General features: G+C 40.6%; 1 protein-coding gene across 1 annotated transcript; it reads right to left on the bottom strand.

The window, feature by feature from the left end:
* Window positions 1–1,472: 1,472 nt before the first annotated feature.
* Window positions 1,473–26,322, bottom strand: LOC100701617 (protein FAM102A). The gene is made up of 12 exons (XM_003440146.5): window positions 26,134–26,322; window positions 25,601–25,854; window positions 11,966–12,086; window positions 11,629–11,658; window positions 10,109–10,225; window positions 9,937–9,983; window positions 9,689–9,849; window positions 9,477–9,578; window positions 8,850–9,063; window positions 8,187–8,305; window positions 6,723–6,792; window positions 1,473–6,642 (listed from the first exon to the last, which is right to left on the bottom strand). Exons 2-12 carry the CDS (start codon window positions 25,771–25,773, stop codon window positions 6,597–6,599), a joined length of 1,200 nt encoding a protein of 399 aa, XP_003440194.2. The 5' UTR covers window positions 25,774–25,854; window positions 26,134–26,322; the 3' UTR covers window positions 1,473–6,596.
* Window positions 26,323–26,832: the final 510 nt, after the last annotated feature.

Below are 26,832 nucleotides of genomic sequence, written 5' to 3'. Positions count from 1 at the left end.
GCATGGTTGGAAAATAGTTTTTGTTGGATGATCTTGACCATGTCCTTGTAAAGCCCTCTCGTGGTTTACCTGCTACTGCAGCTTCATAGATCACAGCATCACACACGCATGTTTGAGGCAAATAACCATAAAAACAGCGAAACAAAACAAACGAAAAAATTCATTTGGTTGACACGTTGTATTCAGAATCTTAAAAAATATTTTATAATCACCCCACAAACCATAAAATACTGTTGACAGACATTATAAAAATAAATTTTTGCTTTATTTTAATGTGAATAAAAGCAGAATAATTAGATAATGATTTTATACCTGCACTGAAGTGGAAAATAGTAAGGAGCAAATGAAATGCTACAACAGAAAAATTCTTATTGTCCTTCAGAAAATTAAAGCTCTTTGGTTTCAGGCCATTTAAATATTTCAGTAAGTTGAAGTGCCCCTGGTTTTCTTCGAGATGCTTTTTATGAGATGAATTTTTCCCCCATTCTTGTTCCATGTCTGGAGTTTGACAGTAAATCTAGAAGTCAAAACCAGGCCTTTGATGTCCTGATGGATCATCACAATAACAGCTGACATGTTTTATTGCAGAGCAAAGACAGCTTTTAAGAGGAAGAACCACTCTGTGAATTCTGTAAACAGTGATGTGAGGCCATCCATCTGAAAGTTCAAAGTTGAATTAGAACTGGACTTTTCAACACTACTAATGATCCTTAGTACAACAAATCCACCAAAGAAGGACTCAAAAAGAAGAAAGGAATGAGAACCAGATTCCTTTCATTCCTGGAGCATCAAATAACAGCGTTTTGGCATTGCTGCGTGCGCGTTTCAGGTATGCACAAGGTGTCCTTTGGTGCTGTCGTGCCTAAACCAAACAACTCTCAGGGCCTAAACCTAACTAGTGAGTGGCAAAAAAGGAGGTCAGTAGGTGAGAAAAGAGAGTCCAAGTGCAAATCAAGAAGGTCCAATCAGGTCCACAGTTCCCTGGCTGCAGGGTTGATCTGTACGGTGAGTTTGTGGCACCCTGGATAATAATGCCTTATTCAAAGCACAGATCTAGAAGTAAAGATAATTTTTCCATTTTTTTATTTTTTTTTTATTTTTTTTTTAAAAAGTGGATGAAAGATTTTGGCAGGTTATCATCAGAGACTGGTGGACAATCATGCAAAACGCCAAAAAGTAATTTCTACTAAAGATGGCAAAAGTGACTTGTGATGTCAGAGGTGTAGTTATTCTTTTCTATAGAATAATTTCACTTAAAACGATAATAGTTTTGTTTAGCTGATGATCAGAAAGTCAAGTTTCCCTCTTGTTGTTCAAATATACCACGTTCTCCTGAAGGCATCAGTTCAACTTTTGTTTGTCTCCATATTTTCATTGCATGTACTTACATGTACGTGACTGTATATAATAGCGCTTGTGTTAAGGTGTAGTATCACATGACATGTGCAAACAAACAGATGAATCTTCGGCAGTTAAAGAAAGAAGAGACTTTGACAGTTTATTTGGTTTTCATGTTCATCACAACTCCTCTGTTTACATGTAGTTATTAACAGGTCAGATCATCTGAATTCTTGAAATATTTCCTGGTATTTTAACACAAGGAGTGAAAATATGTGTGCATGGAGTTAGAAAGCATTTGAAAATAAAACAAAACTGATTTTTCTTTCTCAAAAAACCCAGAAATGCACCAATTTATGCAACAAAATTATTTTCACCCAACATTAATGCTTATATTAGATATTTTATATGCATTTATTATATTTCTACACATTAAGTGATTTTACCTTTAATATAAATACGTTTTAAAATATGGTAGAAAGTGTTTTGTGAAGTATATATTCCCTTTACCAAACCCCATCTTGTTAAATCAGTACCACAGCTACCAATGCAATATAACCCTGGCCCCAACAATTTAATTTCAAATAATCAGAAATGATAATAATAATAAAAAAAAAAAACATTTCACCACATGCAGAAATAGAAACACTTGCTTAATAAGATCACAAGGTTACATATGGTCAAGTACAAAGAAAGAGTAAGTATTTCTAGAACAAATCACAGTGGCAGACAGATCCCATTACTGCATACTTTCCCCAGTAACCGCAGGCTTCACTGTAAATAATTACTGTTTAGTCACATCTTACCATAAAATATAAGCTTTTACACACAGATCCGTGCTGCAGACCAGCCTGCTGGTCTGGAAATAAAAGGAAAATAGACTATATGGTTACCACATCACACATTTCGTACACACACACACACACACACCAATGTGGACTGTTAATGGAAAATATGGCAATAAAGGTATGTGTATAATTATTAAATAGTACAGGTTAAAGTTGGGGATCACTTAGAAAAGTGCTTTAAAAATTCATGTATCATAAAATTAATCAGAAATGTTGTACATGTATCTATGACAGACTGTTACCTAATGCAACAGTGTGTACTACTCCCTTCAGTCTGACTGTTATGGTTTCCGTCTAATGAAGCTGCAGTCTGAACACCTGTCACCTCTTTTATCCAAACACCCTTATGGAGTTTGTCAGTATTGAACCTCTTTCTTTTCTGGTGACAGCCAGTTACTGTGGAGGGAATAATACACATGACTGCATGAAAATGTCTGCCTGTACCTCTGCCTGTCCCATTACTGAAAATAAACACAAAAACAAAAACAGTTTTTGCCAGATAAAGTGAGAATTTCAGGTTATTATCTAAAGAATCCAAGTTACTAGTTCAAACGTCTGAGAAAATAACTTCTTCTTTCAGTGACAGAAACAAGCTTCCACATTCGACAAATTATGAAAGCTGTGGATAACATCCAGAGACTAACTACTTTATCTAATGATTAGTAGGCTTTTTAATATGATAAACTTTCAATGGTTAACACAATATCGGAGGGTTTATAATTAACAGTTTCATTAATCACAAATTTTTATATAAAATAGTTAACATGAATTTAATGTTATATTAAATAAAAAAAATCTACTTTATTTTCAGAAAGAAGGACTTTTCTAAGCAATCCCAAACTTTTGAGGAGTGGTGAACCTAACAAACCTCTAGATGTCCCAAGTATCCAGTACTTGCTTACAACTTACTTACACTTTTGCATGACTTGATGCACCAGAAAGCTTAAAAAAACTGTCTTTTATACAGTACATCCTTTCATATCAGTCAGAGATGCATGGCCCGCATGCACATCTTGCAGCATGAACATAATCACAAATGCACAAATGAGTCCCGTGGGGGGGTGAAGATCTATTGTATACTGTCAGTACTCACACAACAGAGGCTTTGTGCTGCTGCAGCTGTGGGACTGACCTCACTACAGCCAACACCAGCCCACAGTATCACTGCTAGCTCAACACGCTAAGTCTGCACAAGCCTTGCAAAAGCAATGGGGAAAAAGGAGTTTTACTTTCCTTGCACATGCACAAAACTTAAACTGTCCAAAGCTACAAACTGCAAAGAGTTCTGATTGAAGTTAATATTTTTGGTAAAAACACTGCTTTGTTTGTCAGTGTGAAGCCAGAACGTCAGCAGGCAGTGAGCAAGTAAAACGACATTAACTATGGTTCTAAAGGTGAATGAGCGCCTAAATGCATGGATGCATAAATAGGCAACATTTGCTAATGCTAATATTGTGATTATAGCCATTTTTCCTGCTAATGTCAATTTCTGTTTAGCTTGTTGTAATGTCACTTGTTGTTAAAGAGGATTTATTTCTTACTTTCTGTTAAATATATAATATTATAATGTTACATATTTTACAAAAATGAGGTAAACACTGATAAGAGTAGTTCCTGTGAGCCAAACAACATTCTGCTCTCATGATGTGCTGATGTCAGTTTTGCACAAAATAGACAATACAGCTCAGAAACCCTGATATGCCCCTCTGCAGGCTTCCAGAAGCGGTCCAGTCATTGGAAAGTTGGCTTTTAACAAGAGGGTTCTTATAAAGAGACAGGTGCTTAAACAATTTCTTTTAGAGAGTGGATGAACTGAGGGGCTAGTACCATTAAAAGCTACTCCAGTGGAGCAGAACAGGCCCTCAATAAAGATCTCCTGCCTTATAAATACACACATTCTGGATTCAGCTTATTTGTGTGTACTTAATATCTGAGAAAGGCCAAAGTTGGAAATAAAATGTGGCTGAGAAAGGAAGTAAAGACCCCACAAAACCTCACATTTATGACAGGTTTACGACATCATTGGAATTTAAAAAGTGAATAAGTACTTAATAAGTGCAGAGGATGGATGGTTACATATGGCCAGCCATATGAACATAGGCTCTGCAGGCATTAAGCCAACAGAAATGAAATAAGAAATTTAAAAACAGAAGATTTCATGTTGTTTCGGACAACTGTGCCACCTCTGTTTCCTTTTAGTGGTTTCTAATTCTCCTCAGAGAGTTCACATGTGCAAAACAGTGTAAATAAGTATAAACACAGTGATCAAATAACATTAAAATAAAAGGATAAAAGCTTCAGTTTCAGTTCCAGGCTGATTTTTTCTCAGCCTGACTGAAGAGCGTCTCTCGGGGACCTTTGTGTCCTCATCACATCCAAAGGCAGAAATATTGACGAGATAGCGTCATAACAGGGGTGAATCTGTAACGTGATGTTTCAGCTCCTGTTTACTGCCTCTACATGTTGTTCATGACTTCCTACATATTTACTCTCCCAAATCTATCCAGGCTTAAGTTAGCATCGATTTCTTCTCACACAGAAATGTAATGGGACGTATTGAAAGCACTGAAGGGACAAAAACGTAAGGGGTGTAAAATTCAGAGGAGATCACCATTTTTTTTTGTTTGTTCTCAATAAATTTGAGATGTTTCTTCCTGTAAATGCGTCAGAAGTTTGTTAATTTTTTCCCATAAATCTGCCCGTTTATCCTTTTACATTTGACAAGATTGCTCTAGTATTTGCCTGGTTTTTCTCAGAAATTTTACAGGTTAATTCTTATAAATTTGACAGTTTCTTGTTAATCTATCCTTCTTTTTCTTTCTCAAATTTGCCATTTTTGTCCTGTAAATTTTTCAGTTTGGCCTCTGAATTTTACCCCGACAAACCTCAAGCAGCCTCGTACTTTGTTCCACATCTCCAATAGCCCTAATACGTCCTTGTGTGTATGACACTTTATCTGAAAGTTGAAAATATATCTATTTAGCATGTGACTAAAACACAACACTAAACCATAAATCTGTTAAAGGGAAGCTTTCACAGTCTGACTTTATCTTCTGTCCTGTATTTTCTCAGAAACTCTGAAGTCCCAACCAGCTGACAGAAGTACCCTTTTTTCAGTGTCGCACTACAGTTCCCAGAATGCAGTGGTTCCTAAGGTGTTGTTCAAGTAACGTGTGCACGAAGCACTGGTCAGAGGTTCACTGGGTGTGCTTCTTACTGGTACCAGTGTTCAGTGACTGATTATGTCACAGAGTCAACAGCTTTTAGTCCTCGGGGACTCATCTGAAACACACCCAGTGTAACGAAAAGAAGAAAAGCCGAACAACACAGTAAAAACTGAAAAAGTCCTGAAGTCACAAAAGGGAAAAATAAAACCTAACCTGAGCACACAAATTAGTAATTGATCCTCCGAGCTTAGTCAAGAAAACATAAACAGGTTTTCTCAAATGTCAGCGTCACTGATTAACGTTTAACAGGTGAAATCTGTCTGAATCCAAGTGGCTCACTTTGAGATTTTCCATGGCCTCGTATGTGTTAGGTCTCCCTTGCTGCTGCGCTGCACTCATGGACGGATTATGAGACAACACGCCTCTGAGCACAAGCCTGACGTAGTAATCAGGACACGTCTTTGTGTCTCTGAGGCTGTTTTATGTAACTGTGCAGCTGATTATAGCAGTTTCAGACCCTTTGGTGTAGTTATTAATTTTTTAATTTTTGCTTATTATGGTCATTTTATGTCTTTTTATGTTTTATTTCAAATCTCTTTGGGGTTGCTTGGATCTCATTTCACTGTCACTCGAAAGCTGTTTTCTGGATCTGCTTTTAGTTATTTTATATCTGCCTCACTGCCATTTTTGTTACAGTTTTACTGCTGGGTTTACAGGTTAAATTGTAGATTTAGGCCCATAACCTAGTTTCTTTCAGAGCATGAATTACTGATTCCTGTGCATGCTTCCCCCGGTACTCATCAGGCTCTTCAACATCACATTTAAACCTGATCAGCACTTCCTGCAGAAACCGCAAAATAGAGGCTTCAGCCGCAAAAAAGACAGGCTACTCCATGAGGAAGAGTTTCACTTTAAAACAGAGGGCACAGTCTAACCAAAAGAGCTGTAACATAACGCGACATACAGAAGCAGGCTGGAGCATTTTAAAAGTGCTTAAAACCAGTAAAATTAGAAATGATGGCCGGTTTTCTCTGTTAGAGGTTAAAAACAGGTTAAAATCAGTCTACTGTCTCAGAAAACACTGTACCCGTGTGTTACACCCGTCCCACCACCTGATTAAAAACACTAGAAGGCTCAACATCTGCACCACGGTGATCACACATGAAGTTTTGTGCACGTGTTTGCATGCACGGAGACAATCGGACGTCAGAGAGACGGCGATGAGGCAGGAGAAGCGTGGGTATCAGTGAGTCTCGATGACCACCGGCTCAAAGATGCCAGGAGTTACTCTGGGAAAAGAACAGAAACAGGTGAGTTTTTATGAAAGGTGATCACGGTCGAGAGAAAGATACGACGAGTGAGATGATACCTGTTGGCCAGATGCGTCCCGCTGAGGGCTGTGGTCCCGTCTTTGCTGATAAACAGTCTCAAGTTGCTGTCTGAAAAAAATGAGCCCAGAGGAGACGTTACTGTGGTGACGCTCACATGTTGTCCCAAAGCCACAGACTGCATATAAAAGATGGACATACAGTAGCCCATTATTTTGCTACAGGGACCATTGTGTCTGTCTGGAGTTCAGACGTGTTATAACTTTAATTTTGAGTTTTTTTTTTTTCTTTTTTTTTCTTTTTTTTTTATTCCTTTTAGTCACACCTGGTTTCCAGAGTGATTTTTCTTGTTTCAGTTTAGTTTTACTCAATCTGTTGGGTTTAGTTTGCACGTTTTTATTAAAATGAAGGTGGAAACTTCATTTTAATAAAAACAAGACTTAAAAAGTTCAGAAACGATATTGCAGTAAAACTCATCCCCATAGCAGTAAATATTTCCACAGCTTTGCCCACAATGACACAAAGACTAAAGTTAAAGGTTTTTTTCCAACACAATACTTTTTCAAATAGTTTTCATCTTTTCTAAAATTGTACTTTTTATGTTTTTTTAATTTTTACAAGTTTTGATTCATGTGAGCGGGTATCTACATGTCGTAGCTGTGCACAGTCACCAGGGGGCGATATCCTAAAGTGTGGAACGTCCAGTAATGAGTACTCACGAAAACTGAGGTCACAATACACAAAGAATTTCTTTGTCGTGAAGTGAAACTGAGCCCACACAGACCATCACCGCCATCAGGCCTCGTGCTACTGGTCCCTCAACACTGATTTCTGAGCTAAATCTGACTGGCCACTTGTTAGTCTTTAAAAAAAAAAACCCATCCCTTTATGTTAAATTTGGTTCAAAAGTGGAATGTTTTCCAGGATTTTTATAAGAGGATAAATTCTGTTTTCACACCTGCGCTGTTTAGTCAGTTTAAATCAAACTCTGGGTCTTTTCCCCCCTTAGTGTGGCTCACTTGTGCAGGTGAACCAAAACAAGCACACTAAGACCCTGTGGAGGAGCATGCCTTGAGCTAGTTCCAAACTCTGGTGTTTCTCGTACATTGAGAGGTTAACCCAACTTTGCTCTGACCCAACTACAGGTGTACACTGTAACAATGAAAAGTGTAAAAGTGTCAGACACTTCTTAACCAAAATCATCCCGTGAGCTTTGCAGCAGACGGATTAACTGTCCTCCTGGACGCTCGTGGGGACATTAAATTATAAAATGAGCATCATATTGAAGCCAGTACTTCAACCTGATTCTCATCAGGACTTCATCAGGAAAGTGATGAGTTCTGTGCTATCTGACTTCTTTATGCTGCTGCAGGAGTCGCCCTCTGGTGGCCAGCAGGAGGATTTCATGCAAGTTTGAAACATGTTTTAGAGCCAGAAGCTGATACTGGCTTTGATATTTATACTGTGGCTGAAACTAAGTACAACTAAGCGGGACTCTGGCTGACCTTCGTTGTTGCTGCTGTCAAAGTCCTGGCTCTTTACAATCGTGTCCACGATGGCGTCTGCATCGATGCGGGTGTCGTCCACGCAGCTAGGCTGCCTCTCCACGGGTTCCTTCTTCCTTCTGTTTGTTGGACCGAACACAAACCAGAGAAAAAGTCACGTCTGAAACACAAACACAGCTTCACAGTGAAGCACTGACAAATTCATTCTGGAGCTCTGTGGGTTGTAATTCTTCTGCAGTGACACCTGCCCCACCTGTCGTTTCACCTTCATAAATCATCTACTGATATCTTACTAATAAAAAAATAAAATCGACATAGTAATATTTTTAATCAGTGGGGAGAGGAAAGGGTTTGGCTGCTAGGAGCTGGTTGGTTCCTTGTTAACTTTTTAACTGATATATGCAAGTGTGTGCAAGCAAGATGAAGCTGAAATCTGCAGTTCTCCGAGTAGCAGATGTATTGGTGTTGTGAATTCCAGCCAAATGCTTCACACTCTTCCAGAGAATCGCAGGCATGTAGGTTCACACATGCCTGAGAATCATCTCCAGCCTTTTATCAATGCCATGCAGTCCTGACATGCCTCGCCGTGACATCACCGAGGCTGAGAACATGCAGCGGCAGGTGGGTTTCCTCTGAGGTGCAGCTGTGTGTGAGTCTATCTACCTGGAGGATCTGTTGGACAAGATGGCCGCAGCAGAGGGGGGAGGAGGTCTCTCCGGCTTGGTGAGGGTCGCTTGGTGGTGCGGTTCAGTGGGGGTGGAGGGAGGCGGCTGGGAGGGGTGGCCAAGCCCACAGGAGGCGCCACTGCTGGAGGAGGCATTCCTGTGGTGACTGAGATCGTTCAGGCTGGAGCAGCGAGAGTGACCGGTGCTGTAACCTGAGGAAAGGAAAGGAAAGGAAAGGAAAGGAAAGGAAAAAACAGAGGAAGAACAGGAAAAGACATGAGAAAGGAAAGGAAAGGATAAAGGAAAGACAAAGGGAAAAAGAAGAAAAAGGAGAGGAAATAAAAGGAGGTTGATGGAAATTGGAAATAAAAGAAAAAAGGGAGGAAAGGAACAGGAAGTGGAAAGGAAAAAGAATATTGATAGGAAGAGAAGAAAGAGGAAAGGAATGGGAAGCGGAAAGGAATAAAAAAGAGAGGAAGGGGATGATGAGAGGAACAAAAAAATAAGTAAAGTGAATAGGGTGGATGAGATAGAAAGGAAAGAATGGAAACGGATGTTTATTTGTGTTTATTTCCTTCATGTTTTGCACGTTTCCTACAGCATGAGGAAGTTAAAGCTCTCTGACCTGATATCTTGCTGTGCTGGCTGGCGTAGCTGGAGCTGCGAAAATGACCGATCTGAAAGACTTCGTCCGGACTGGAGACACTCCCTCCCTCCTCGGGCAGCCCTGCACACACAAACACAGCTCTGGCATTAACACCTCGAACCGTGAAAACATCCTTAGGATCCCTAAAAATACGCTACATTAATCAAGGTACATCTACACCAATGACTTACCTGAGCTGCGCACTGATGACTGTCGAGGTTTGAAGGACCGAGGTCCCTCCACGATGCCCCCTGGTGGCTGCAAAGTGGCGTCTGTGCTCTCCCCCTTACAGTCCAGCTGCAGGTTGGGGTCCTCATCCCCAATGGAAATGGATTTGGCCGTACTGGGAGGCCTGGAAATATAATTTATGTGTTACAAAGAAAAATCGCCACAGCTTTAATTGTTACATGTGTCGCTCAGACAAATTGAAGGAGCTCACGTTTTAAAGCAGGGATCCCCCGACAGAAGAGTCATCCCAATTGTTACCTATAAAAAAAAACCCAGATGTGTTACTAGACCTGAGCACTAATCAGGTCAGTGTGTGTGTTTGTGTGTGTGTGTATGTGTGTGTGCGTGTGTGTGTGTTTGTGAGTGTGTGTATGTTTTCCTGCCTTGAGAATAGAGTTGTCCTGCCGAGTGTTTTTGGTGTCATAGCCCTCCAGGATGCAGCAGCGGACGGTCGAGCCTGAACCAGCAAACTCGGAAATGTTGAGATCAGCAAAACCCAGCTGGAGACAGACAGACAGACAGACAGACGTCAGAAAGCAACAGAAAATGAAAAGGCCATGTTGTAACGACCATGGTCTCCATCAGCTGTGGCTCATGGGCTTTTAATTTGTTCCCCTCACAGATCTGAAGCAGCAGGACTTCTTCTTCTACCACTTGGTTAAAAAATATTTGTTTTTGTCTGCCGCTGACAATCCATGCCCTCATGTGAGGAAGTCAATGAAGGAAAACAGGAGAGAGTGACTCTATGTGCGAGTCAATGACCTCCTTTAACCTCCTCACTCACTGTTTTCTGCCCACTCAGCTCTGCTTCGTACTGGACGGGCCACAGCTCATGGTGGTGAATTGCGTGTGTGTGAGTTTACACAAACAGCAAAACTGCTGCCGCAAATTCTAATTTCTGCTTGGACTGAATCTGAAAATATCAACAATATTTGTCCCAGACCAAATAAATAGTTGTTCCTTCACTCAGCCTACAAGCATGCTTTTATCTGATTGGTCTGTCTTTTCCACAGTTTGTCACAGGAAACAAACAAAAAGAGATACATAAGCCCAAAACTACAAAGAGGTTTGAATCAGTAAAGGAGGAACAGAATAATTACCAAGAAGAGCAAAACAAAGATCCACACAGTAATTAAAAGACTTAAAAGTACACAAAAAAACCCCTAAAGAGGCATAAAACAACCCAAAGGAAACACTAAATCTTTCGGAGCCACTAAATGAACCCAAAGGTACACAAAGGAACCTAAGGAGGCACAAAACACAGACACAAAACTACCCCAAATAGACCATTAAACCACCAAAGAGACACAAAATGACCCCAAAGAGACACCAAACAACCCAAAAGAAGTACAAGAAAACCTCAAATGTGCACAAAAAACCACCCCAAGGAGACAGAAAACCATCCAAAACAACACCAAATAATCTCAAAGCTGCCAAAACACTTCAAAGTGTAACTAAATCAAAACCAAAACTGCACGAAAGAATCAAATAAAGGCAAGAAATAATGGTGAAGAGCCATAAAACAACCCCAGGGAGACATTAAACCACGTAAAGAGGGACTAAAGGACCCCAAACAGATAAACACACATATTACTCAGCATAGAGGGAGCCCTGCAGTCAACCTGCAGATATAAAATGGCTCTGCAGTCAGGTGACAATATTCCAGTCATTGGTCACAGCTACTGTAGCTCAAACAGCTGACTGTAACCTACATGAGCAGACAGTAAACACAGTGTTTTACTGGCTACTGCTCATAGTCATCACCCTCTGACTGTCCTGTCACATGTCTCTGTCAGATGAACACTTTACTGTGTTTAATGCACTGTGAATCTGTGCACTGTAAAGTTTATGAGTCCAACAGTTCATCCAACAGTTTTAGGACATAAACAGGCTATAAACTCACCTTTGAGAAGGCCTTTCCTCCTTTGAGCTCCTGTAGAGACACAGAGACACAGAAACACTGCTGATTCAGCCTGCTGACCATCTCATAACGCATCACATGGTTCCAGTATGGAGCTGAAATTGGAACAGGTGCAGGCATCACCTTTGAATTAAGGAGGATGCTGCTCGCCTGAAAAGCTTGATGATGTAGTTCATTTAAAACTTTAGTGTCAGCTAAATGTTTGTTTTATTTCCCACAGAGCTCATTTTCGGCAACAATCTAAAAAAAAATTGTTTGGCTTTGTGTTGAGGTAATCAGGCACTCTATGTCCCAGAGGAGCATGGGAGTTGTAGTTTACCTTGCGTACAGACACTCTGCAGATACAGGGGTCCAACACTCCACTGATCGGATTGGCACTCATCTTGCACACAAAGGAGAACTTCTTCCTCCATCGGACGGAGTTCTGCTGCACCTCCTCCCTGCAAACACACACACAGATGTACCTGCTGTAGTTAGACTGTCACACAGTCTAACTACAGGTGTAAAGAGTAAATCCTGGAATTTATACTATAAATGTTTGCACCTTTACCTCAATTTTCACCCCCTACAAGCCAAACTGCAGAGAGTTAAGGCTTTAATCAGACCTCTTGACTTCATACCATATAATATTATAAAGTTGTGCTTCACTTCACCTTCTTGGACTTCGTTTATGGCCTATGTATCAGCCAGCCCTGTATTTGGGTCCTCTCTTTACCACACATCTATTAAAAAGTAGCTCAAATATTATCATCTTTATGATTTTATCTTTGGAGACCTTCATTTGAATGGTTCTGAGGATCAAATCTACAGATAAAATCAAAGCGTTAGAGACTGTGGGAGACACAGCAAACCTTCTGGCAGTGGCATGTATTGCTGTGCCTTCCTGGAGGAGTTGGACTACCTGTGAAACCTCTGTAGAGTCCAGGTATCGCCTCGTGCTACCAGCATTGACACTGATGCTTGCTGAATGCAAAACGAGTGAAAAAACAGCCAGAAAAGACGAGGAGGGAAAAAGCATCAGTGGCCCCCACCTGTAAAACCCTTCCACCCCCAAAGTGATGCTTTACTCTGATTAAAAAGCATTCTAGCATTATAGAGTTTGGCAGCCAGAATAATGTAACCCCAGCCTTCATCATGCAGGGGAAAACAAACAAGGCTACAGCGGATTTATTGGCCCATTAGCACAAAGTGAACTGTGGGTATTGTAACAGCTGGGGAAATATGCTGGAGGCTGAGCATGTGAAAGAGCAAATGTGTTTATATTAGAAGTGTTATTATCTGCAGGATCAATAGGACGACACAGACTGTTTTCTCTGGCTGTTTTTCTAGAGAACGTCCTTGAGGCCGAGCAGCTGATGGGCCAGATGATCTCATCCCGGGACGTGGCACGTCAGACTCTGCTGAGGGGGTTTCCACTTGCTCTGATTGGAAACAGATTTGGTGTTTATCAGCATATTGTTTTTTATTTCTTGCCCTCACGGTTTCCAGTCGAACAACACTATAGGTGTCATAAATAACTTAAAATATAAGCCAAAGCGAAGGGGCGAAAACAGGGTTGGACAAACTGTACAAACTCTGATGCAACACAAAGAAATTTTGTAAGAAAAAACAGTCTTCAATATCTGTGCCACAGGGTTTTGTGAGTGCATGAGATAGGGTTCTCACATGGATAACCTGGAAGGGCCACCGTTGACCTGGTGAATAAACAGTGCAAATATGTACATTTTACAGCTTGGGGACCTTTACATGGTTTCCAATAATGAGGCCTAAGGGGACGCATTAATGTTGAATGAACCTGCTGTGACAGAAATGCACTTTTCCTGCAGCTGCATGTCTGAGAGTCTACAAAAGCACAGCTCTATTTTTTGTGTTTAACTACTGTAGTTTAGCTTTGCACCTATGAAGTGAAGCCGCTGCTGCCCACACTGCCCCTCCTGTGCAGACACGCTGTCAGCCTACAAAGAGGAAGAAACTGCAGCAGTGTAAACTAACACTAAAGCAGTCAATGAGTTAAGCTCACTTTTCTGCACGCAGGCCATCCATCTGCATGCCGGGCTTGTCTCAACCTGAAAGTTAAACTCTGCTGTTATCTCTCCCTGCATCGCTCATGTCAAAGGAAATGCCGCATGAGATCTGTCCACTTACACAACATACACATATGCAGACTCAGCCGGCTGCTCTGCTGAGAACAGATTGTCCCATATTTTTGCCCTTTGGAACATGCAAACCAGGCAGCTCCAGCTGACCCTTCCCTATATTTTATGCACACCAACGCACGTCTCTAACATATCTGAATTGCGGCTCTTTGAATTGTTTCTAAGGTAGACATAGTATAGAAATGCAAAAGGTTTACCAGAAGTTGCAAACTGCTGGTTACACTCAAGATTAGGACAATCAGACTCCGGTGGAAAATATCTAAAAGAGTCATAATGGATCTGGAAAAAATATATTTTTATTTTATTATATTGATGAAACCAAGATTAACTTGAAAAGTTTGGAAAAGGAGAAAAACATGATTATGATCTGAAGCACGCCACATCATCTGTCAAACATGGTGGAGGGAGTGTTATGCCAGTGGACCCAGGTCACTGGTTTTACTGATGAAGCAGCAGGATGAACACATACTCAAACTCTGCAAAACTCTCCACATAGAGATTCACAGTGCAAACAAGAGCACAGCTACACCCGAAGGGCAAGTGCTATAGTTGAAATTGTTTTTTATGGTCATCTTTACCTTGGGTGCTAACAATGAAAGTCAATGTCAAGCCAACCAAAGTACTCATGTTGAGTTTTTACTGATTTTCACATTTGATGTGACCTTGACCCAATTTTTGAGCTGTCATTGGTATGTACCATCACACAAAATTGGAAAATCATATCATGAAAACTGTGCAGGCTAGACTGCTAACAAACAGACAAACTGCAAAAGCAACTCACAACGCAGCGCACAGACAAGGACCAAGCCAACTACCTGGTCTCAGTGTAACAGAGCAGTTTTCAGTTATTATATGCAAAACTACAGAGGGACACAAACAAGCAGCAATGGAAGGTGGCCACAATAAAGGCCTGCCAGAGCATCTGAAGTGAGGAAACACAGCATTTAATGACGTCCATGGGTTCCACACTAATTTTGATCAATCACATCTTGATCGTTTGGTTCATGTATCCCCCGTTGCCGTGCATAGAGGCAAAAAATAACCTAACTGCATATGGAGTTTGTGTTGTGCTGACTTGCATCAAAATCATTGTATCCTTTAGATTTTTAAGTCTTAGAATCAGTTTGTTGGCCTTTAGCCCAAACGGAGGGAGCTGGAAACAGTCTTACCTTTTTAAGTTATGTTATTGTTCACATATTGGTAATAATAAGAGTTTTATACATGAAAAAATGTAGCTAAGGGACACACAGTGGTATTTTATCTATTGTTAAGGCCTGCTGAGGTTTAGTTTATATAAAATCCCTATAGATAGACTATTTGTGAAACAAATTGTTTAAAACACCACTCCAACTTTAGACAAACAGGAAATGAAAAACAGATAACACTGCATGCTGGGACATGTCATTACAAATTTCTTTGGTATTTTATGCCGTTTCTGTCCTCTCCTTTCTTCCTAATAATTCTGAGTAACAGCCCCAGAGAGAAACATACACTGTGTTACATAACTTTTACTTTTTTGTTTGCTTTAATGCAAACCATGATAAGTACATGACTCAGTATCTGAGGCATTCTTTTCCCACGTTAGCTTTATCGCTGGAACTTTTCCCACTTCACTTATCTGAAGGGTGACCTGAAATTTGCAGCTCATGAAACACTCGGAGGCAGCCGGCTGCCTGACGGAGGCAGGAAACGGTCAGACTGGTTCTGCAGCTTCTATTCTTACAGTCCGTCCGCCCTCGCAAATGCACCTTTGTACGACAGGTAGATACAAGCACAGGTCACATGGTCACTTTGTGACAAATATGGAGAGTGGAGAAACAAAATCTAACTAAGTTCAGAAAATAAAAACACTTAGAGTGACACACACACATTTCAGTGCATTATATCTGCGTCCACGCAGCATCTGAATTCAAATCAAAATTGCGCTGCAGTCCTTTTGATGCTTTAAAGTAACCTTGAATCACACCTAGTGCAGAGACTGGGAGCAATCAGTCAACATGTCTAAGTCTTAGCCATGTTTATTGGAGGAAAGACGGTCCGTTAACAGATTCATCGGGGACCAGGCCACTCTCCACACCCTGCACAAAATTCATGATTGCAGAGTCATTGACACATTTAACCCTTTCATGCATGAATTATGACAATCTAGATTAGGATTTTTCTCTTAAGAATTTTCATTCATCTTTAGGAATAAAAAGATGAATAAAAATACTTAAGAAAAAAATCCTGATTGAAGTTGTCATAATTCATGCATGAAAGGGTTAAATAACAATAATTACAATGAAACACTTCATACATCGATAGTAACATTAAACAACCAGTGGGTGACACATCAGTGTACAATTTAGCGGTTTATGTGCAACTATACCATCAACACTGGCACAAATACAAGAAAACAGCCTTTGAATAGCTGTTCACTGTAGTGATCACTAAGCATCAAAGGGTTAAGGACAAATCTATGGCTGCTCTGACACTTATCATATATAAACTAATAAAGTATTTATGGCTCAAGTGAAAATACAAAAATACACTAAAATCTCTCTCACATCTTCAGTGCATTTGTCATGTCTGAATGAGAGTTCATGAGTAGGATTAACTGCATATCATTTTGTTTTTCTTGATTTTTGACATCGAATTTGTGACATTGTTTTGAGTTTCTATGTGTTGACTCCCCTTAAAAAAAAGATTTGATGTCAGTGCGACTGGTGAAATACACATGAATAAGTATATAAATCTAGATTTTACTCTAACTGTTGTGCTGCATGTAAATAATTTCTTTGTGTGGTTTTTACTACAAGACAGTTTCTGTGTACAATGAGGCAAATGAGGCATTACAGATAGGCCAGTAAAGCCTTGTCTCCACTGCAGCTTGTTTGGTTACAAACTGCAGGAAGTGCTCACTTGTGTCGAGTTAAATCAGTCGAGTGTTTTCCATGAACACTGAAGTGCTGCTACAACTGTGCTTGGGTTCAAAATCTTTACTCAACCAGCTCTCCCTGGTTACTCTCTGTCGTTGTTTTCTGGAGAAAGAATCTGAGGAATGAGGCCGAGTTACAAATGAGCGCAACAAACACACACACACACACACACACACACACACGCACACAAACCCTGACCTTAGGCCCTGCCGTTACTTTTTCTTTTTAATCATTTAAAGACAGCGTGACACGTTGTGTATGCGTGTGTTTGGGAGTGTGTTTGACCTGGCAGAGTGTGATGTATAGGTTGTTATATAACAGCAGGCTGTGGTTAGCAGATGTATGTCGAGGGTGGTGGCAGCTTTAAGGTGGGATAGAGACAGGCGGTGATATATTGAGCTGCTCCCAAATGTGCAAGTCTGTACCTCAACTTCGTGTTAGGGAATGTAAAGCACAACAAAAAGGGTAGAGTAACAAAGTGAGCCGGTATTAACATGTGGAGCCCATCCCAGCACTGAGGTAAACAATGGACGGGGTTTTAAAGCACACCTATTCTTCCTTCCCTTTTTTTCTGTCACACATATGCTGTTCCACTGGTGGATGCTCATGTCATCCATCCATCCATCCATCCATCCTCTTCCATTTATCTTATTCAGTGATCCCAGCTGGTATAGTTTAAGAGGCTGGGTAGACCTCAGCAGGTGACTAATCCATCAAAAGACTAATACAGAGAGAGACAAACATTCAGAACCACCAGTTAACCTTACAAGCATCTCTTTGGACTGTGGGAGGCCAGAGTACCACTACCACAAAGAGGCCCCCAACCAGTCAGTGGATTCGAACTACCGTGACACTGCTTCAGCACACTATCTGTTTTCATTGTAATGATGGCTAAAGTTTTTAATAGTGAGTTCAGTGTATGTAAAAGTAATTCCTGTGAGTCAAAACCTCAGTTTCAGTCCTGTATGATGTCACAGTGAGAGGATAATCCCTAATATGGTCACCCCAGGCCACACCCACCTTCTGTTCAATTTTTTTCTTTTTCAGGAGGCAGTCATGATACCACCGGGGCTTTCCTGTGTCACTGATTATCTAGGTGTATCCAGGTGAATATCCGAGTGTAGCCAGGTGTTGGAGAGTGTCCACTTTAGTGGCCTCAGGATTTCATCTGTGCTCTTTACAGATATGTGGTTCTGTTGACTTCATCAGTGGTTGAGATTCAGCACCTCCAAGACCAAGGCTATTGTTCTCAGGGATAAGATTGGAGTGCCCAGTCCAAGTCCGGAATGAGTTACTACCCCAGGTGGAAGAGTTTAAGTATGTTGAGGTCTTTTTCACAGTAACAGGAGAGTGGAGCGTGAACTTGATGATGGATAGGGGCTGTTGTGGTGAAGAGAGAGCTCAGTGTAAAAGCAAATCTGCAGCTTTATCGGTCAGTCAACATTCCTACCCTTACCTATGCACACGAACTCTGGGTACTGACTTAAGGAATGAGATTGAAAGAAACTCTTGTATACACAAAGTGTGGTAGGACTCTCACTTGGAGACAGAGTGAAGAATTTAGTCATTCGAAAGGGGTTCAGAGCAAAGCCACTGCTTCTCCACATCAAAAGAAGCTAGTTGAGGTGATGCAGGCATGTTTTGGGCATTTTCTACCGGTAGGAGACCCTGGGGCAAGACCCAGGACTCACTGCAGAGATTATATTTGTCTGGCTTGGAAACAACTTGGTCTTCTGCTAAATTAGCTGGAGGAGGTGGCCAGGGTGAAGTTTGGGCTGCTGTTTGGCTCTGCTTAGGCTGCCATACCTGCGACCCGAATTCAGATAAGTAGCAGGAAATGGTCAAGCAGCTGAAAAGATGGATGGATGGATGGATGATGGAAAAAATTGTCTTAAAGAGGGAAGAGCTAGAGAGAAGATTTTAGACAGCAGATGAACTGTGGGTCAGTCTAAGAACAAAAATAGTCTTATTATGAATTGTGAATCATGCATAGCTACTCTCACACATTCCATCACAAGAATATGGAGCTGGAAATTAGTGAGTTATCAACTTCTTATTTTTTTCCACATGCAGGTTTCCATCATTATCATCCTGAAAGGGAAGTGCAAAATCAAAACAAAAAGTCGAGATATTTCTTGGCTATTAAACCATATTCTCGCCAAATACCAGCACCACCTCTCTAGCCTCATAATATGGGTGTAGGTTTGTAAAACAGGACCCTCTTGGAACCCAATGTCAGCAGATGAAGGCTACAATGAAGGTGTGTCTAAAGACAGGAGTCTACGTCCCAGCTTTTCTAGTAATCAAACTAGAACTTTTTCTCCATGACAGCCATCATTATCTTCAAACAAACCAACCAACAGACAGTCAACCAGGAAAATTCTGAGAACACTTACAGGAATTTTTTTTTTTTTTAAATCCCATGTGATGAACCCTGATGCATGGTTTCAGCCATATTTCTGCTTTGAAAGTAATAAACCGACACATGAGTGTATTTACAGTGCTCTATAAAACATTAAACAAAACCTCATTCAGGCCCGCAGTATTTCATGCATTTTGACTGTTTAACAGGCCGTGCACAAGTGCGAGATTGGCACAACCTGATTATACATCTTATGGTATCAGTGCAGTGATGCAGGGAATACTCTGGGTTTTCTGAGAATCTAAAGAGACTTCCAGATCTTAAAACAGAAAAGAGGAACTGAAGAAACAATCTAAAGACAGAGGTTTGTTAACCACATCCTTCAAAAGCCATGTTAATTGTAAAAGGTACCTGTTTTACGGCACACAACGCATATATATCATCTATGAACAGCAGTCATGATAAATGACTAAGCTTGGCCCCAGTACGCTAAACTCACTGAGTTCAGTTCCTTTTTCTAGTACATGTTTTTATTACGGTTACATGTTTTCGTGTATGTCTCTATTTAAACAAACTTCCCAATTCCAGCCATATTTGGAGGAACTTTAAAGTTTGTTGTATTCCAGCAGTTTGAAACACACCTGATGCTGAGCAGTCAAACAGAAAAACGACTATTTCTAGTGAAGCCAGACAGCAGACTCACAGCAGACCAGACAGCTCACACTTCCCTTTTTTAAGGAGTACTTCTACTAGAAACCGTGCCTCCTGAGGTTTCCTCACAGCACTGTATGCTGGACACCACAGGCTAAAATGTAGCTGTGGGACAATAAATTCAAGATTCATTAATTAATTAAATTCATATCAGACTGAGCCCTAAAGAAGCCGATATGTTTTCATGTGACATGTTTAAGAGAAGCGTTTTCTTGTTTACCTTTCTGCTAGCCCTTCTGTGTTTTGTCAGCATTTGGGTCTTCTTTATTTGGGTTGATTGCACTTGTAATCCCGTTCCAAGACAACCAACGACACATAAACTTCCACTTGGTCACTTTTCTAGATAGACCATTTATCCTCATGTTTATATGCAAAAGGAAAGGTTCTAACCAGCAAGCACTCTGCTTAGCTAAAGACTGGAAACAGAAGAAAGTTTGTCTGTCCAACAGTCATGACTTTTTGCCAAGTGACCTGAAAAGACCTGAAACTAATCCGGTCAATAGTTGAATCCAACATGAAACACCTCACTTTAAATCTATCTGTTTGTACAGATAAAGCAAATGAGACATGATAAAATAGTGATAACAAAAGGCAGCCAACACAGAAGTGGCAAAACCTGCAGTTCCTCTAATGTCCACTTGAGGCTTACTCCAAAAGTGAGTCAGTCCACATAGACTCCAAAGTTTAAATGTCCAAATTTACAGGAGAAATCAACAATGTTTGCATCCTGATATAAAATAAAATACTTCAGTCTCTATAGATAATCTTCCCCTTTGGTGACTCTGTGCTCCGGTGATGGAAACTTTATGTAAAGTTTACACATGCAGCTTGCTGAACCAAAGTAGAATTAGCTGCTAATAGCTAATAACTACAGTAAACATCCTAATTCATCTCTATGGATGTCACAGAAACTTCAAACCTTCAAACAGTCCAAAAATCAGTAGATGCTGTTCTTATATACAGTCTATGGTTATATCTACGAGCTTTCATAGAGGTGCTTGTAGGTATAGCTATGCTTTTTTTTAAGCATTCACCATGCTTTTGGCTTTCATGCTAAGGAAGTGCCTACCAGCTTTTAGAAAACAATTCAATTCAATTTACACATAGCACCAAATCTTAAAGATACTTTAAGGCTTTTTAAATGAAATGCAGTGCATTGGGAGTACCACTCCAGGTCAATGGTGTAGAGATATTTGGAGGCTGCTGCAGTGTAAAAAAATGAATATGTGGTCAAGTGCATAACAGGGCTCAAAAGATAAAGAGGCCTAATTCACTTTCTTATCAGCAGTAGACAGCATGGCTGTTTTATCTCAGTAAAGCTGAAAGTGCCAAAAGATTTGGTGCCTTTGCAGATTGTAGGAAAAACAAATCTGTGGATATAAAGGTATGTCTCAGTGTTGGAGTATTAACCTTGTAGGCCACAGAGGAATGCCTGAACAACACTGAAGGACCCTGCTGATAAAATCAGCCACTTGTTGTGCTGTGGAGCTGGAGGTCTTCAATAAATCGGTTCTTTGTCGATTGTGCAACACTGGCTGAAGTCTCGGGTGACGTCTGTTTTCTATTGTTTAAAGTACAAGAGAGAAATTTCTTTAAATGCGAGCTTGACTTTGTTCTTGGAAGCTGATAAATGGCACAAACAGATAACCATTTAATTTCCAGCCAAATCACAAAGAACAAAGAGTAACTGATTATCACGCACAGTTCATCCCTAATGGCCTTCAAGTACAAGATGTCTCTGTATAACTGGTAAGGAGTTCAAAGAATCAATAACAGTGTATGATTTTTGCTTCTGAGCAAAGAGGCACACCTCTGTGAGGGAGGATACATTCAAAAACCAGCAAACACAGAAAGAAAGAAAAGTTATGCGAGCGAAAACATGCCTCACAAAAGGACAAAAGCATGTATCGGACTGGACTGATGCTCTCCCTCCTTCAAGTACACCTCCACAGGTATTTACTTGGTGAGCAATGGACTTGATATAACGCCAAAATACAAATACGTTCCACACATGTACAAATGTGCGATAAAATGGCCCATTCATGGCTACTCTGATTCATGATGAGTGAATTATGTGATTGTTGGATGGTGGTTGATATTACTCAGCCTATTCTTTGGAAATGAATGTGGGAGGCTTCCTCGAGCTCCTCGCACGCACAAGGTTGGCCTTCACCTGTTCAGGGTTAGGCTCAGATCCACATCTACTACCTTTTATATGCAATTTTTACATATTTGTCACACCCAAATGTTATAATGAAAAAACTTTAAGGTGAAAATGCATGCAAGAATCCCGTGGCAGGACTCCAAGAGCAGTCATTTTATACACCATTTTCTATTAGTGGGCAGGTGTTAGGTGTACATTTAATGGTTTTACTGGCCTGTCCAGTGTGTACCTCACCTCACCAGGACAGGGTCGAGTCACTCTATTACTCTAAATTGGTCAAGCAGTTAATAAGATGGATGGATGGATGGATGGATGGATGGATGGATGGATGGATGGATGGATGGATGGATGGATGGATGATTGGATGGATGCCTACTGGATGACCACCTGGGACTAGATAAGGAATTGTTTTTATAACTACAGAACGAGAGCAGTGTTTTGAGAAGGAGTGCCTCTTCCTAAGGTACACATATAAGCCAAAACAAAGAACTGTAAGGACTCTCCTTATAAATAACATTTAAAATGTCTTCATTCTTGTGGCACACTCAGTCTAACCTAAAAAACACTCCAATGTGTTTTTAGCCAAGAAGTCTTCTCTTTCTGGGGATGGAAAGATATCTACATTTCTTTTCAAAGATCCATGCATGATGATTTTACACATATGCATGCATGCATACCCAGCAACCATCCCAGCACTGAATAACTGTCACCTTTTCTCTGCGTCTAGTCAAATGCAAAATTATGTACAGGAATGTTGTTGTGTTGTCCTTTTATCAGTTAGAATGAAATGAAACAAAGAAAACACTCTCCACCACTGAGCGAAGAGTAAGAAACTCTTGACCTTTTTCTCTGGAGACCCTGACCTTTCCTCCTGAGCTTGCCGATAAAGACACTGACCCCGGGGGCAACATGGTGTTTATGTCACTGACGAAGGCTGAGAGGTGATGGCTGTGAAAGGCCAGATAAGTAAGTTTCCCATGAAAAACACAATGACACAAAGCTTACACGCTGGTATAAGTAAGTAGCGTAAAAGTCCGGCAATACAAGCCTGTGAATGTCAGTGAATTTGATTTCAAGAACAAAGACATTTCCATTTGTTTTGGCTGTTGAAAGGATCTGATTGACATTTATTTCTTGACCTCTATTCTGCATGGAAACACCAGCAGCAGCCGCGCAGCTTTTACCATCACATTATGACCAGTTTTGACGTCAGTGATAACATCGCTGATTCTGCCATGTTTGCAGGGTACACATCAAGGGCCAGACCAATGCAGTCTATTGACATGCTTAAATTAACCCAAAGATAAGATATCCATGTTAATAATGCTACATACAACTTGGGCCATGTATTCTCCTTTGTTTACTGTTAGTAGAGTTTAGATTTTACTGACCTACATTAATGTGTTACTGATGCACATTATATATGTATGACATTTATATGCGGTAGGATAAACAAGCCTCCCTTCTTTGGGCTTTTGGCAGCAGCAACAGAGAATATGTCAGATTATTATTGTTTATCTGACATGTTTTCCGTCACCTCATAGGCTGGGTCCTGATAGTGGTTTGATAAGGGCTACATGCACGAAGATGTGCTACGAAAACCTAAAAAAAACCTAACACTATTGCACGCTTCATTGCAGGTTCTGATTATTGTATTCTGTAAATTTAGAATAAATTAGTTTTATGCCCGTACATACAATCAGGTACTCAAAAGGAAAGTTTTACTTTTGAAACTAGAGTCAAACAGTGCTTTAAAATAAAAGTCTCCAATCAAAATATCTGTATGAATATATTTGTACAATAACATTTCTGCCCTGTTGCTCTGTTGTTTGTCTTGCAGCCTTAATGCACCACCCATTTACATTCACAGGAAGTTAGGCAACTGTCATACATGAATACCTGGAACACAGAGTAACAGAGTTATTTGCATGCAGTAAACATGCTGACTCGGCGTTCTCTCAGTTCACTGCAGCACTGGCCTGGAGATTTTACAGATCACTTTAAATGGTTTTTATCCACCTGGCCCAGATATCTGTCTGAACTGTCGATCCTCCTGATGCTCACTCCCTGTTTCCAGGTCAAAGGTTCAAAGTCTCGGTGTTAAAGTCTTTCCTCTGTGTTTCTTTATGTCATTCTGTCCATCTCCCCCTCAGCTCGGGGTATTTTTAGCATGTCACTGTCTTCTTCTGTCTTTTCCAACTCTGCTATAAATCAAGACTGGACTAAACCTGTGCTTTTACTGCCCCTGACCTCTAATCTTTTTTTTTTTTTTTACTTTCAGTATCCAATCAGAAGAGTTAGAAAATGATTCACCCCCATGGAGTTTTTATGAAGGGGGAAATTATCCACAGAGGCCAAAACAGTTTTTTGTCTCATGTTTATTTCTGCTGGACACTGTAACACATGAGTCTACAGAGACTCACTTTTTCAGCCCCAGGGGTTACATTTTGGATACAACACACTGTGTATCCACTACAGTGTTATATTTCATTTGTTTAACCCACCCAGAGAAGCACAATAATAAAGAATAGGTGTGGTTTGATGGGGAGTTTGTGGCAGATTTAATTCCTGACCAAACCAGTTTGGATCATTTCAGGTCGCCAGGCTGTTGGACAGACAAGCTTTTCCACTATCGCCTGCTCGCTATACAGTCTCACCTTTTATATGTAAACATGGTGAAATGTTCTACTCAACTAACTCTGAGAAACAAAGGGACCAAGTGGGTTTTTTAAAATGTCTAGCAAGTCTTTCAATGACAACCTCAGCTGCTCAAAACTGATGTAAACCTGGAAGATCCACAAACTGCAACTCCTCTAATGCCCACCTGAGGCTGGCTCCAGCGGTGAATCAGTCCCTACACACTCCCATGTTAAAATGTCCAAATTTACAGCAATTCAATTCAGTTTTATTTATATCGTGGAAATCACGACAACAGTCACCACAAGATGCTTTATACTGTAAGGTAACGACAATACAATAATACAGAGAAAACCTCAATAATCAGACAACTCCCTATGACAAAGCACTTGGCGACAGTGGGAAGGAAAAAATCCTTTATAAAAGGAAGAAACCTCCGGCAGAACCAACCATCTGCTGTGACAGGTTGGGAATGTTGGGGGAAGAAATAAAAAAAAATTAAAGCTTTCCAACTTAATAACAAATGTGCGGGAGGAGAATTTATTTACAACTATCGTTTAAATATATAGTCTATGGGGGAGTGTCTCATTTTTGGAACCTGAAGTGTCTATTATAGGAATCCACTACACTGGCATCATTTTTCAGCCTTTGACGTTATAGCTTCTCAGTCCCCTTTGCCCAGGAGCCCTTCAGTAAACTAACAACACACCACGGCACCACCCCAGAGATGAGCCAAAAGGACCAAAGGGTGTGTTACTTCTGGGTAAATCCCAGTGTGAGTGTAGTGAAAGGTGCAGTTGGGAGACTTTCCCAGGACAGCCAAGGGTGAAGTAACACATGGCTGCCAGTTTAAGGTCTGTTCAGGCTCATCTGAGGTGGAAAAACCGGCAGAAACAGAGACAGAGCGGAGACATCCACTCAGACTCGAAGAGGGATGACATTTACAGCAGTCAGTTCATGCAGTGCAGCTTTCAGTGGTTTACAACGAGGACGTTGTCCTACATACCTGGACGATAAGATGGCAAAGTCCCCACCATCAATCAGGCGGATCTTACAGAAAAGCACTCCGTTCACAAAAGGCACCGCTGTCAGCTCCTCCAGAGTGAAGTGCACCTGAAACTTGAACTTCTTCTTCTTCATGAGGAAGGCCATGGTGCCCAGGTGCTGGAGGGTGCTCATGGTTGAAGATGAATAAACAACAAACACTCGGGCTTTAAAGAGGAGGAGGAACAACCTTCTTTGCTTGCAGGTTAATCATTTCTGAAACAGAAAGAGAAGGAGAAAGTCTCTCGCTTTCATTTACAGGTTTTTAGAACTGGAAAGATCAAGTTTATTGATTTTTTTCCTTCCCCACAACACAAAAATATCCCTTAAATACAATTTATCACACTCCTAACTGACGACTATGTGATTTTAAACACTTGCAGATCTGTGGATTTTTTAAATTTTTGTGCCTTTTCTCTAACATTATCAGACTCTCGCGGTGAAAACAGCTGCCACGCAAACACCCACACCACTCCTCACACACACAAAGCTTACCGCTCCGACGATCAGCTGCTCCACATACATGGTTAAAAAAATAAAAAGCGCACAACAGCACAGCTGGACACTGCTGCAGAGGACTGGGGTCTGGGTGGTTTCTCCCAACACACCAACTTTCCCCTCCTGCTGCTCACACTTCGACAGGCAGTGAGTCTCCCTGAACGCCTCACTGGGAAGTCAGGGACCGTCCGCAAAGTCTGGGCAGAGGCGCATGTGAAGAGGAGGAGGGGCCAAGAACGGCGTTAAAAACAAACATGAAGCGGAAGGCCACTGGAAGGGAATGGGGGCTCTTTTGGATTTTAATTTTATTTACTTATTTTGAATATTTAGAAAAATAGAAAAAAAATATAGTATAAAAACACAGTCAGAATTCAGATATTTTTTCCTCAAAATTCTAGAAAGAAATTTCCAAAAGATCCCACTTTTTTCCTTCACAGATGCTCTAATCCTAAATATAAGAACAAATCCTAAATCAAACCGTCTGAAAATTCAGTTAGATCTAATGGCTTTAACTGTGGACAGACCTGCCTCTATAAACATGTAAAACACCAAAAAAAACCTGCAGTTCCTCTAATGTCCTACTTGAGTGAGTGAGTTGTTCCTCCGTAGACTCCCCTGTTAAAATGTCTAGAGTTACAGTAGGAATAAACATTTTTACAGCCTGATACACAAACTATTTCAGTCTGTAGGAACGTA

This window comes from Oreochromis niloticus, linkage group LG7 (assembly GCF_001858045.2).
Source record: "Oreochromis niloticus isolate F11D_XX linkage group LG7, O_niloticus_UMD_NMBU, whole genome shotgun sequence".
NCBI classification, from domain to species: Eukaryota; Metazoa; Chordata; class Actinopteri; order Cichliformes; family Cichlidae; genus Oreochromis; species Oreochromis niloticus.
Note: the sequence above shows the minus strand (reverse complement) of the source record. Positions and strands in the feature narration are given on the sequence as shown.

Excerpts from the sequence above, each read along its gene's own strand:
- LOC100701617 (XM_003440146.5), bottom strand. The coding sequence starts at position 25,773 with ATGAGCACCCTCCAGCACCTGGGCACCATGGCCTTCCTCATGAAGAAG. Across the intron at positions 12,087-25,600 it reads TTTGCCATCTTATCGTCCAG|GGAGGAGGTGCAGCAGAACT; the intron begins GTATGTAGGACA and ends GTGTGTTTGCAG. Across the intron at positions 9,579-9,688 it reads GTCATCAGTGCGCAGCTCAG|GGCTGCCCGAGGAGGGAGGG; the intron begins GTAAGTCATTGG and ends TTGTGTGTGCAG.